Here is a 14,261-nt window from a genome sequence, read left to right as displayed (position 1 = left end):
TGATATCTAATCACCCTAATATCCAATCAAATTCCATCTCCCCCTCATACCCCAGGTTATATCGTGATTACCCTGGCCTGCTGTCAGCAAGCATCCTAAGACTGCTTAACCAGAATTTCCTACCACCCCCAATGTTTACTCTTCGTAATTTTTCTCCCATGGATCCCCACTCTGCTCCTTGGCTGTGAATCCCCACTTGTCCATGCTGTACTGGCAATTGAGCCCAGTTCTATACTGAAGTCTCTTTATCCCTAATGCAGTCATTTTTGAATAAAATCTGTTTTACTACTTTACTATCTGGCTCTGTTTTTTTTTGAGGTGGGGAGCGGGCGGGGACAGTATCAATATCACAAATCTGGAAGAACAATTACTATCATACCTGCACAATGACAAATATTTCAACTTGCAGTTGGATAAAGCCAATTATATACAAAATGTAAATTGGTGCTTCATGTACATATAGAATATCCGTGAAGGAATGATATTTGACAGTTTTTTGTCCTACTTAGTACTGAAGACTCAGGATATGGAAAGATACATTGGGATCAGGGCTAATAGAACACAGTTGTGTGAAAAGGAAGGCAGTGCATTGCTATTCAAATAAAAGAAGTGGCCCCTAGTGGTAATTTACATTGTTATATTTACAGAGAACAGTGATGATCAAAAATATGCCATTTGATTTTTGTTTATTGAAGGAAAGAGCTGATAATTAATATTATCAACTATAGCTTTTGAGTATATTTCTGCCTTTTTGATAAATCACGTGAGGAATTGGGCAGCAAGTATAAATCTGACTATGAGGAAAAAAGATGTTCATGTGAACTTTTAAAATGAGAAAGATAAAAATATTTTTTCACAATGCTGATAATTCTAATAAGACCATTTTGAGTAACTTTCTGACTGACATGTCACAGCAGCATATTTATTTAATACGTTGAACTGTTCAAACCTTCATATTAGGCTCAAGATACCCCATTTTTTAAATTTGCAGATGAGAGATTAGGAATTCTTTTAAGAAATCTGAACTGTGATATAAATGGTTTAAACTTTGATGCTTCCCAATACTATATTTAATAATTTCTTTACTTTTGGAGAAATAACATGATTTATTGTCATATATGTTTAAGAATCATATTACTCCAAATGCAATATTGCATACATAATGCTTCATGAAGAAAAATGAAGAAATATTTTTTAGAACTAAATGCAACCAGAGTTGGATTAGGAATCCATTAACTCTACTTCCCAAGTTGAAACAATGAAACCGTCTGCTTTCATTTGTGATATGCTTATCAATTTAATGCATGATAGAGTTCTGAAACTCATCATCAGTGAGGAATCTTTATAATTTTTAGGTTAAAATAGTCCAAATATCCACAATTTTTTGAGAAAACCATCAAATATTTTTTGTCATCCAACAATCTTTAATTGGAAATCAGGATTTTCTAGTTTGGTAAAAGTATTAAGAATAGAAATTGATTGGATGTGGAATTCAAGATCTGGCTCAAAGTCTTTGTAGTTGGGCCAGTCTGACAGCTTGGTAAGTGTACAAAGAATTCAATCTCTTTTGCTGATATGGGACAACAACAATAACAACAACAAATATGTTTTACAAAAAATAAAGATTTCCTTTGGCTATTGGGGCACTAAGACAATTTAGTGACTTTTAACTTATTACCTCTGATTCTTCCAGATATCTCAAAATTGCATGCTTATTGGACAGTGTCATAGTGAATTAATAGCATTGTTTTCCTCACTGAAAGATTTTCACAGATCATAAATACTTTAAAAAATTTGAGTTCATAAATCAGCTTTCCTAGAGGTATATTAAAAAGCTTTTTAAGCATAGCAATTTAGTATATTTTAAAACATTAATTTCATACAGTGTTGTTTAATATGTCTTAACATTACTATTTGTTAAATGAACATTCAAGTTATAGTATTGTTTGCTCTAAAACATTTAAAATGTCAGTTTTTAGAATGTCATGTTTTGGCTTCTTATTGTTTGCTCTAAAACATTTAAAATGTCAGTTTTTAGAATGTCATGTTTTGGCTTCTTTTATTTATACCAGTTGCTAGCTGTTGTGTGCAGGACAGAGCTATTTCTCTTTTAAATCTTGAGGCGCCCTCTAGAGTGAAAGGTTAATACGATTTGTTAAGAAAGGAGTAGTTTCACACATTTAAAAATATTCGATCTATTTCATTCTGAGGGACAGACAGTTTGTTACTTAGAAATAGCAAAGAGCTGAACCTAAATTTTTTTGTTCTGAGTAAATATTCTTTTCAAGGATGCATTTTAAGTAACTGGAACAAAATAGAAATAAGCTCATTCACGGTAAAAATTTATTTTGTCTTGGTGTTTGCACTTTTCCCCAACCCCTTGTGAAACTAGTGGTACATAATTTTATTTTAAAATTGATTTTTTATAATAATAATAATAATAATAATAATAATAATAATAAACATCAAACTTTTTGTTGACCAATATAACGACTAAATTTATTGAAAGCCTATTACATATGTGATACTACATTTGTATTGAGGCATACACAGTGTAGAGAATACACTGGTAATTACACATTATTTCCACTGTCTAATATATCACAGTATGACTCATATTGGCTTTTGTATCAAAATTGTCTTTATTAATTAAGAATATTACTATTAATATATATTGCTTTTTTTATTACAGAAGAAAATACTCAGGAAACATCACAGGTGAAGAAAAGTTTGAATGAAAAAGTTTCTCTCTATAGAGGTGACATCACATTGCTAGAGGTAGATGCTATAGTCAATGCGGGTGAGTAGTTGATTTTTTTTGTGATGTAATTATTATATGAATATTTATTATTTAAAAATATTTTTCATAAATGAGAATATAAGTATTTTAGAGGAAGATATCCATCCTGACATAGAAATGTTTTATCTATTTCCCTTCTTGATTAGAAACATTGAAGATTTATTTTGTGTATGTGCCCCAGTTAATGTGCTAACTCTACATAGTATCCATGCTAAGTTGAGACTAGAATACTAGGCCACTGGAAAGTGACAGATTGTTGCAGAAAATTCTTCAGAAAGAAGTTTAGCAGCTGTGTTATTGTATTTTTATGCTTGAGTTAACAGTTAGCCAACATAAAGACAAGCTTTTTTCTTTAGAATAGGTTGAAAGAGATGATTAAACTATACCGGACAAAGTAAAATATAAAGAAATATTTTCTGTGATTTCCATATCTCAGTTGTTTGGTTTCAACTTTTCATATTGGTTATAAAATACTTAATTTTAATTATTTTTACAATTAAGTAATTTTTATGTTTGAACATTGGGAAAATAATGTTATTTATGGTGGTCTGAATCTCCTATATATTTTATTATGTGGCTGTATATCAAGAAATATATAAGAGTTGTGATTCTATAAAAATAAATGTTGGCTTTATTCAAAAACACCATTTCAATAAACAGAAGAAGACTATCACAGTAAGTAGTGGAAGACTATTGCAATAAGAAGAACCAGTTAAACCATGAGATCTATAAGCATCTCAAACCTCAAGCAGATAGGGCTTTTCTTTTATTGAGGGGTGTAAACAGGCTAGAAAGAATTGGGTGTGGAGTAATAAGAAGATTGGGTAGTATGACCGGACAATTGATCAGGGAATGTTTTTCCCTGAGGTCAGTTGATTCTTGAGACAGGTCATTAAGGAGGGTTTGGTTGTTCACCTTCCATTCTCAAGGATGAGCCAAAGCTCAGGTGCTTGGAGAAGAGAGAAGCCTGACTAAAATTTGATCGAGTCCAGGCATTGACCAACCAGAATGGTCAATGGAGACAAATAGTTCTGCTAATTATCTATGAGTCAGGAATTTGGAGGGTCTCTGAGCTGGCCTTGTTATAGGTTACAAGGGGTGACCTGTGAATTTTATCAAAGCCATATGGAGAAGAGTGGTTCTTTGCAGTAAGTTGTTTCCTGAATACAAAAGGTGGGGTTAATTTCTTGAATGTTTGTTTTCCAGGGGTATAGCATTCAGGTAAAGTTGAACTTTGTTTTAAGGTTCCTCCTAGTGATGACTAAATTCGCACAGGATAGTAGGAACACACTTTGGTAGGCAAACAAAAGGGTCCCTTGGAGAAGTGGAACATTGTTCATGACATAGCATAGTTCTGGCAACTTAGCAGGAAGTCTGGAAGCCTAGTAAGCTTGTTCCTCCCTCAGAATTGGCTATCAGTTGCTTTGTACTGTATCTGCTTTGCCATAACGAGAGCTCAGTTTTTCTCTTTCTTCTGATAGCCTCTGTAACTTCCTTTCTCCTCTGCTACCTCTCTACAAAGTAAAACCCTTTGTGAGAAGATCTATCTGGGTCATTTAATGTCCACACAATATGAATCACTCCTTTTAGATAGAATTCCATCTTCAGATCACCTCACAGGCTACAAGTCTCTCATATCTAGTCTCTATGGACTATTCATTTGTGGCCTGGTATCAAGATGGTTTTCTCTTATCTGTGGGGCCTCTGGAGAAGACAGGCACTTGGAAAGAGTCTCATGAACTTTTCTCCAGTACAGATATCACTTTAATTATTAAATTGTCAATGATTTATTATACCCTATATTCTATAAACATGTGAGCTTTAATTTAGAAAAAATTAAAAGCTCTTATATATATACTACCAAACTTCTTGTATATTCTTGTAACTTTTAGCCATTGATCTTAGTTTTGCCCTATGGAACAAAAGATGACATATATTTTCTTCTTAAATAACTGAAAACTTGTATACTTGTATATCTCTTAACAAGTATACATAAACAAATGTATACTTGTTTATCTCTTTCTTGAGGCTACAGACTGGTGTCTTTTCATTTTTTATATGATCTCCCAAAGCAATGGCTTGCTCTCATATTCTTAGTAAACACTTGATATTATATATTTGTTAAATTGAACTACATGCAATTGAATTTGTAGCACCTCTGACCCAAAGCACATTCAGCACTGGGGATTTGACACAGTGAATCAGTTTAGCTCTGATTTTAAAAATGATTGATTTCATCTATAAAGAAAAATAAAAAAAGTTTTAGTGGTACCTTTTATTGAAATAAAATGGTGTGAAACAGGAAAATATCACTAACATGAAAACATTCCATCACTATTTTGATTATTTGTCCTTACCTATATGTGTGATTTTTTTTATAGCTGCCACATAGTGTAAAAGCGTTTGATGAATCAATTTGAAGGCAGATGGCAAATTTTACCCACTCCCAAAAACTATTTGGCACCTTTACCTCACTTCTCTGGCTGAGATGATTACAATTTGGCCATGTTCTGTATCTTCCAAGGACATCATCGTCAGGAAGTTCCTGGATAGATAGAACAGAGATGCCAAATATACAGTGTAATAACTATTTACAGCTTTCTGCTGTGCAGTTTATTTGCATGGTGTGTAAGGAGAGGAACAGCTGTTAACCTTTGAGTTGAACAAGCCAACATGGCAGGAAACTCCGGAGCTGCCTCTAGTGAGAGGAGAATGAGAGGCAGGCAGTGCCTCCAGTCAAGGCACCAAAGCAACCCAGTCATCACTTTCTACCAGATTTCTAAAGTTCTCTTTCCATGTCCATATTATTACATTGGAATGCCTGGACTTAGTTGCCATGAATGAAATGATTTAATATCTTAATTTTTTCTTAATAAAATCTTTTTTGAATTTCCTTGGATTTCTTTAAATGTGACCCACAATGAGCCTCCTATATATTATATTCTTCTGTGTAGGAAATCATGCATATTTGATATATTTTAATAAAACAGATTTTGTAGGCAGTATGGGATACAGGACAGTAGCACAAGTTTTAGAGTCAGGCAAACCCAGGTTCAAATTCAGGTTCTCGTACATAGGGCCATTTTTTTCTAAACTTTTTATGTTGAAATAATTATAGGAAATTGCAAAAATAGTGCAGAGTCCTTTCTACCCTTCACCTATGTAAGCCTTCCTTAAAGGTGACATTTTAATATAATGCAGTATCGAAACCAGGAAATTGACATTGGCACATTACTATTAACTAGATTATAGACCTTATTGAGTTTTAACCATTTCAACTTGCATTTGTTTGTGTGTGTGTAGTTTTGTGCAGTTATATCTCATGTATAGATTCATGTAACTACTACCTCAATAAAGATGCAGAACTGTTCCATTATCATCAAAGAACTCTCTCATGTTATCCCTTTGTAGTGTCACCCACCTCTCTGCTCCCTTTCTATTCTTCATCTCTATGGTTTTATCATTTTAAGAATGTTATATAAATGGAATAGCATGTAAACTTTTGAGATTGATTTTTTTCACTAAACCTACAGCCATTGAGATCTATTCAGATTGTTACATGTGTCAATAGTTCGTTCCTTTTTCTGAGTAATAGTCCATTGCATGGATATACCAAAGTTTATTCAACCATCCACCCACTGAAGGACATTTGAGTTCTCTTCAGTACTTTGCTATAACCAATAGAGTTGCTATAAAGATGAATGTACAGATTTTTGTATGTACAGGTCATCCTATATGGATGATCTCTTTGCTGACTAGGTCCTTGTATTATTTTGTACTAAGCCTATTGGTCAAAGAGTCTTGGTCTTTGCTAGAGCTTGGGGGAGAATACATCAATCTAATTTATAGTTCAGTATTGTATTGTTAGAGACAATTTCACTTGTACAATATTGCTGAAAAATAATTTGTGGGAGATATGATTTTTATTTATTTGTGAATTATGGACTGTGTAATGAAAAAGTTAACTTTCCAACTCTATTGGGTTGGCTTTGGCTAAAGATTAATTCAATATACCATAAAAAGGATTTTTTACAGTGGAAAGTAAGTAGAATTGATTTGTTTATTTTAGTTATTCTTATACCCCTATCCCCTCAATAAGCCAAAGATGGATACATTTACATCGTGGTTAATCATAGAAGACTTGGAGTCTGATCAACCATTGTTTAAATGCCTCTTCAATTTCCCGGCCATATTACCTTTGGTAAATTATTTAACCTTTCTGAGCCTTAGTTTGTTCATCAGTAAAATGGAAATAATAATAGGGCCTGCTTCACAGGACTGTTATGAAAACCAAAAGAGATCATGTATACAAAGCATTCATACAGTGCCTAGTATATAGACACATTAATAAATGGTAGCAGATTTATACTGTTTAGTTCTAATGTCAGAAAAAAAATTTTCCTATGTATGTCACAAAGTGATTATGTATGTTTTTCAAGTCTTATGCACATACAGACATATGACTGACTAAAAGAGTTTATCCTATGTTCTACAACTTTAGCTGTTGTTATACTGTTTACCTGAGTTGTGTTCAGGAAAGGTTGTCCAATTCTGAGGGTTTATAATAAAAGCTCTTTCTACAACATTGTTGTTAATTTATATGAGCTAATGGCCAAGGGAAAAGAATTGTTTTAGTTTAGTGATGAAGTGTTTTTACTGCATTAATTGAATGCTATAATTGTGTCAAAAATGGAGAGAATGACATATGATTGGGTAATCATTTAATAGCTGGGTAAAAGAAAAGTCGATGTAGAATATCTGAATATTTATGTGGTGAATCAGGTAGTTTGATGGAAGAAATTTTACTTCATAGGGATTTCTTTAAATATTCACCTCTACTTGCTTAAAACAAATGTCAATTTTATGTATTTGTTCAATAAAAACAAAATAAGGCATATTTAAAATTAGAATTCAAATCATTGGGAAAATAAGTCCATTTACTTTCAGAAATATTTTAGGACAGAATTGATAGTGACTACTTGATTCAATATGAAATTCCATCTCTACTAGCAAAGCACTGAAGTTTTATTTTTCATTGAATTTCTGTATTATATATTTGTTATTTTATCATTTTGTTGAGTAATAATAGATACAACAGGCACATATAACTGTATAGCTCAATGAATTTTATAAATTGTCACAACTGTGTAACTCCATCCAGATCAAAAAGCAGAACATTATCAGTACCCTGGAAGGACCTTTGGCATCCCCTAATGCCCTATAGTGAATACAAGATAGTGTGTTCACTGTCCTGATTTCTAGTAGCATAGATTAGTTTTGCCTGTTTTAGTATTTTATATAGATGGCACCATACAGTATATATTCTTTACTGTTTGCTTCTTTTAGTTCACTTTTATGATTGTAACATTGATCTATATTGTCATGTACAGATGATCATTCATTATCAAGTAATAATATTTCATTTTGTGAATACGTCACAATTTATGTATACAATCTACTGTTGATGGGCATTTAGGTAATTTCCAGTTTAGGTCTGTTAGTACTACAGTGCACATTCTAACACATTTGTGTGTGTATGTGTTTGTGAATAGATATCTATTTTTGTTGGTTCTATACTATATTAGAGTGGATTGGCTATATCATAGGACACACAGAAACATACACATACACACACACTGCCATGTGGTTTCCAAACTGGATGCACCACTTTATAGTTCTACTAGCAGTGTATATATCTAGTAGCTCTATATCCATGTCAATACTTAATATTTTCCATACTGTTTTTAAAACTAGTGCATGACATAGGTCAAGTAGTAATATTTTAATGAATGTGTAAGACATACTATGACAAATCAAATTTCATAACATTTTGTAGCTAACAATTCATCTTAAGGCTTACATAAGTGAAGAAATAATAAAGTAAAAAATGTAAATGCTATTTTCCTATAGCTGAGGATGAGAGGTAGGTTTGTTTTATTGAGATTATAAAATTCTTATTAGGATTATAAAAATATGAATGCAATACATTTTCCTCTCATAGATAGCAGCACTTCAGAACAAATAAACTATCGTACTATAAAACTGCTATTACTACCACTACTACTACCACTACTGCTACTACTACTATTATTGTTATTACTACTACAAATCTTCATTTGTAAATACCCCAAACAGAGAAAACTGTTTTAGAAATGATAGTCTCAGACCTGCATTTGGAAAAAAAGGTACTGTCAGGAAAAAAAACCTCATAAAGTCTATTTACATTTGTGAGAGATCGCTCAAAGCCTGTCATTTTGCTGAACATAGATATAAAAAAAAGTCCTGCAGTGTAGTCTTAAAGCCACATTCAAAATAAGATTATATCAATAATTTTCTTTTACATAATAGATATATGCTTTATCAATACGACTCATTTACTATCTTATAGTACTGGTAATTCAAAAATGTATAACATTTTTTTCTGAATATAACAATGCATGTTTATTGAGAAAACTGGGAAATACATATACATATAAAGAAATAAGATGGCAAATTTTAATCTATAAATAACCACTGTTAATACTTGTTTTTATTATCTTATAGTCTTCAAAATGTATGTATAGAGCTATAAAATATATAATTTGCAACAGTACTATATGAGCTATATTTATGTTATAACCTGCTTTATCCCTACTTATATAGATTTCATTTTCCACATCCTTAAATGTTAAGACCATGGTTTCAAATTATTATTATTCCAATTTTTTATTTTTATAAATAAAGCTGTAATGAATATCTTCATGCCAAAATTTTTAAAAGCACCTCTGATTATTTCTTAAAATATATTACTAGAAGGAATGACTAGGTAAAAGGCTATAATATTTTTTAAAATGATTTTGATATCCATTGCTTCTTACAATGTTATACTTTCTCATGGGTGATATAGGTGCAAATTCTTGTTAATACTGTTACATCATTATGAAATCAAACCTACCAAATTAATAGTGATTAATGTTATCTAATTTTTTTATTAGTAGTGATATTGAATGTTTTTTCTTATATTTATTAGGCATTTGCATGTTTTTTATTTTCAAAGTTTCATGTTCATATTCCTAATCAGGATTTTTATTGGACATTTGTCTTTTTTTTGGGAGGGGGGAAAGCTTATGTATTTATAATAGCAACCTTTGCCACATACATTGCTGATATTTCTTTCCAATTTGACATTTACTTTTCGAATATGTTTATGGTATGAGTTTCCTTTCAAGCATTTAAGAAGGTTTGCCATCGAATTCTCAATTTTTTCTTATTGGTTTTTTGCTTTGGTATTGAATTTAGACTGGTCTTTCACATCCAAAGTTTAGATAAGTAGTTCTCTATATTTTTCTCTACTTTTTAAATAGTTTTTTAAATTTACATTTAACTCTATCTAGAGTTTATGCTCATGGAAGTTATGAAATAGTGATGTATGTTTTAAAATTATTGTAGCTTTCACAGATGTATTTTAATTTGGGATTGTGTGACTCCTCCTCCAATCCCTGCCATTTGTCTGCCTTTTAAAATATTTCTTGATTAATCTCATCCTTTTATTCTATCAGGTAAATTTTAGAATTATTTTGTCGAGTTCAAAAAAAGAAAGAAACATTACTAGAAAAACAAAATTCTAGAAATATCAATGGTGATATTGATCAGAAATTTAGGTTATTCAGGAAGTTTTGACATCCTTAACATATTGATTCTTCCTATCTAGAAATGGTGCTTGTTGTTAGATTTATTTAAATCTTTTTTCCCCAGTATCCTTCAGTAAAGTTTTATAGTTTTCTTCACATGGGACTCACACAGTTGTTTTATTCTAGCAAGTTTATAATTTTATTGCTGTTATGAATGATCTCTATTTTTTTCTATTATTTATTTTATCAGATTATTTTTGGTAATATAGAAAAGCTATCAATTTAATAATTGCTCACATTACTGATGTTAATTTTAGCTGATGATTCCCTTGGGTTTTCTAGGCATATATATGGTTATACACACGATTTTTCTGCCCTTTTTATCACATTGGCTACTACGTAATAACAATGTTAAATTAGTTGTAGTAAGATATTCTTGCTTGTTCTTGATTTTAATGAAATGCCTATAGTCAAATGTTTCATAATCCAATCATTTGTTCATTCAACAAATGTATTTTAAGTATGTACTACATGATAAGCACTATGCTAAATGTGAAAGATAAAATAGTGAGAAAAACAGACATCATCTAAGCTCTTGAATTTACAATCTAGGGGTTGATTGTAAGTTATCTAAACAAATATAAATTTACAATTCTATAAGTTTTGAGTTGATAGATTTAGGCTTTTGTTCTAAATATCTTTTAAATTTTACTAATTATAAGGAATCCTGAGATCTCAATTACAAAGCATTTCGGTCCTTATTGGAGAGTTCATCCTGTGAGGAATGTTGAAATAAAATTAAAGTATTAACCACAATGAAACAATTATTTTAAATTTTTAAGCAAGTAGACAAAATAAAACTTTTTTTCTTTCCATTATTTCTTTGAGCTTTTGCACTTTTTTTCTTAATGTAGACTGCACACTTAAGTTCATGGTTTTTTTTTTCTTTTGCTTTTTCTTTTTAAAATATTTCCTCCATCTTTTAATCTATTCTTTTCTTGCTTCTGAAGAACTCAGTGGGACCTAAGAGTCTGTTAAGTAAGGCAGTATTAAAACCAAGTGTTTATTATAAACTTACTGAAATTTCAGACCTCTGAATTTGGGGTAACTATCTATTAAACAATTGGGGATAACTAATTATCTACAAATTACGTATGGGATAATACTGTTAAAGTTTCTGGGCGCATTAGTTCTTAGCATAAGATGATAGTGTTTAGAAACCATCTCCTACTTCCGTCTTTGCAAATCCAGCCCAGCACCCACTCAAACTAAGCCAGGCAAAGGGGGAAAAATTACTGCATACGATTCTCTCCCATCACTTTCTCTCCTCTGCTATGCCAGAACCTGCTGAAAGTTTCATATTCCCACTGTGGATAGGTGTTATTTGGCCAGCCTGTGGAATATGTTTGAGTAGACAGGTGTGGGTGTAGGATGGGGAAGAACTTTTTTTTTTGAGGTGAATTCTTGACACTGCTACAGCTTAAATTGTGAACTTCCAACTGTAAGAACCTTGGTGTCTTCCCTTTATCTAGTGTGAGGATAGAAAACAGAGTTTCTGTGAGGGTAGAGTGACAGGATAAATGAAAAAGAGGCTCAGTGATGTGTTAAATCATCATTTTCAATTTATTAGTGCTGTATCTCAACATATTTTTCAAAATATTTCTGTTCTTCGACCTATCACTTCTGAGTTTTTCTGATTTACAGATTTTTCTAAAGGAATCTGTGGAATCAAAGTAAATATTAAAATCTACCAAAGATTTAGCAGATAATTCTCAAGAGAAAATAATTGCCAAGGGAGATGGATAGTTGCAAAGAAATTCCCTTCTGAATTTTTATCTTCTATTTTTGACCCCTGCTGTTACTACTTTTAAGAGAATATCCCTTGGAGTTAAATAGTACCACAGTACTATTTCAAAGTACTCAAGAGACTTTAAAAGACTAAAAGTAAAAAAAAAAAAGAAAAAAAGGAAGAAGGGGGAAAGTAGTAGCAGCTGCTTGGGTATTTGTTTTCAGAGATTTTTTTTTTTCCCTTTGTGAGAATTTTTTAATGCACTTAGGGACATTTATATTTTGTTTGTCCCACATACTGGTGAACCGGATTAAAAATATTTTAAAAGATTTATTGGGGCTCTTCTTACAAAAGGAATATACTTTTTAATATTTAAAATAGGGAAAATATGAAATACAAAGAAGAACAAAACATTATCCATAATGTTCCCAAATACACACATTATTGTTTAAAATCAGTGTTTATGCTTCAGGTTCTTTTCATATATGAATTTTGATTTTTACAAACTACTGCTTATTTTTTTAATATTGTGATCATTTTAATGTCATTTTTAATAGTTGCATGATAGTCAATCATACCCATGAATACTTATTTAACTATTCCCTCATTGTTATAAATTTTGATTGTTTCACATTTTTTACTGTTATAAACATGCTGAGACAAACATTCTAACAGATAAATTTTGGCAAAAATCTTTTATTACCCCCTTGGAATAAATTCCTTGAATTAAAACTATGGAAGTATGAACATTTTTGAACTTTTGATGGATGTAACCAAATAGCTTTACGGAAGGGTTAAATTAATTTATATCTCTCAAGTTATAAGAGTTTGTATTTTTCTAAACTTCAATACTAAGTTTGATGAATTTTATTTTTAATCTTTTCCTTTGAATTATACTTCACTGTTGTTTTAATTTCCATTTCTTTGAAGATAGGGTACATAGCTTTTGGTGTTACCTTCTGGAATAGAAAGCAAGATTTTACCTATAATATTTCAGTGTTATTATAAGGTACAAGTAACTTGGTGGCGGTAGCCAGGAGGCATTGGGTGGGTTAGGGTAGATTGGAGGGCTGAATGTTTCTCAACTGAGAAACCCACTAGTTCAAGTTCAATGCCACTGCTTTTGTTCCTGAAATTCAAGATGGTGGGGCACTGAAGTTCCTTGAAATGAGAGAGGAACTGTTTATTTCACTTTCAGAGTAGTACCTAGCATGTAGCACAGCACTTAGCACTTGGGGATGTCTAATGACTGTTGCTTTGGTTCTTGTAGGTCACCAAGCATAGTTTTTCTGAAATGTTGAGCAGTTACCTTAGGCAAGAAAAATCTCAAAATCCACACCTGGGGCTAGAAAAGGGTGGAGTTCCATAGGCATCATATAAGCTATAGCACACTTGCTTTGCAAAGAGAGTCTTGACATTTATTGAAAGTATCTGCAGCTTCAGAATTTGGACTAAGTCCTCTCAGAGCTACTTTCCATGTGGACTGAGTCAATTGGACTGAGACTGTATAGGAGGGAACCAATACCCTGAGAGAGTAAGCAGCTGTGCTTATATTAGGAAAAGGTGAATGGGAAAGTAGTTTTTAATTTTGCTGATAGTTAACAATAAATACAAATATACTCTGCCATAGTTTAATTCTTATAATCGTGTGACTTGTCAAAAGTCAGTTATAGTAAATCTAGTTAAAAGTTGAGCTTTATAATGATGTTAAATGACATTTCATGAAGCCTAGGGGCTGTTTAATGCTCATATGTACCTTATTCGGAATTCTCAATGATCTTTTACTTTAAAAAAAAATTAGTAAAATTAAAAAATTTTTGCTGTATACTTCTACTAATTTTAAGTAAAGGAAATGTATATTTTATTCGTTACATATCCAGGTCAACTTAATTTCTAAAAGTTATTTTTCTTATTTATTTGTGACTTTTGGGGAGCCGCTACTTGTGGGTTGAAAAACATCCAGATGATATTCATTGCGTTCTATTGGCTGAATATATTTGTAGTTTTTTGGGTATTAGTTGACTTATTTTTTATTCAGTTAAGGTCTTGGTTTATGTGTGTA

At 31.6% G+C, this 14,261-nt stretch overlaps 1 protein-coding gene across 1 annotated transcript in view; it reads left to right on the top strand.

Annotated features, from left to right (window-relative positions):
• Positions 1–14,261, top strand: part of LOC112470954 (O-acetyl-ADP-ribose deacetylase MACROD2-like) — a 1,076,828-nt gene that overhangs the window by 65,584 nt on the left and 996,983 nt on the right. The window contains exon 3 of the mRNA XM_025039708.1: positions 2,693–2,800. Within this exon, the coding sequence (XP_024895476.1) occupies positions 2,693–2,800 (108 nt within the window). The remainder of the gene's footprint in view (positions 1–2,692; positions 2,801–14,261) is intronic.

Source organism: Pteropus alecto, unplaced genomic scaffold (assembly GCF_000325575.1).
Source record: "Pteropus alecto unplaced genomic scaffold, ASM32557v1 scaffold45, whole genome shotgun sequence".
Lineage (NCBI taxonomy): Eukaryota > Metazoa > Chordata > Mammalia > Chiroptera > Pteropodidae > Pteropus > Pteropus alecto.
This window is presented reverse-complemented; position numbering and strand designations above follow the sequence as displayed.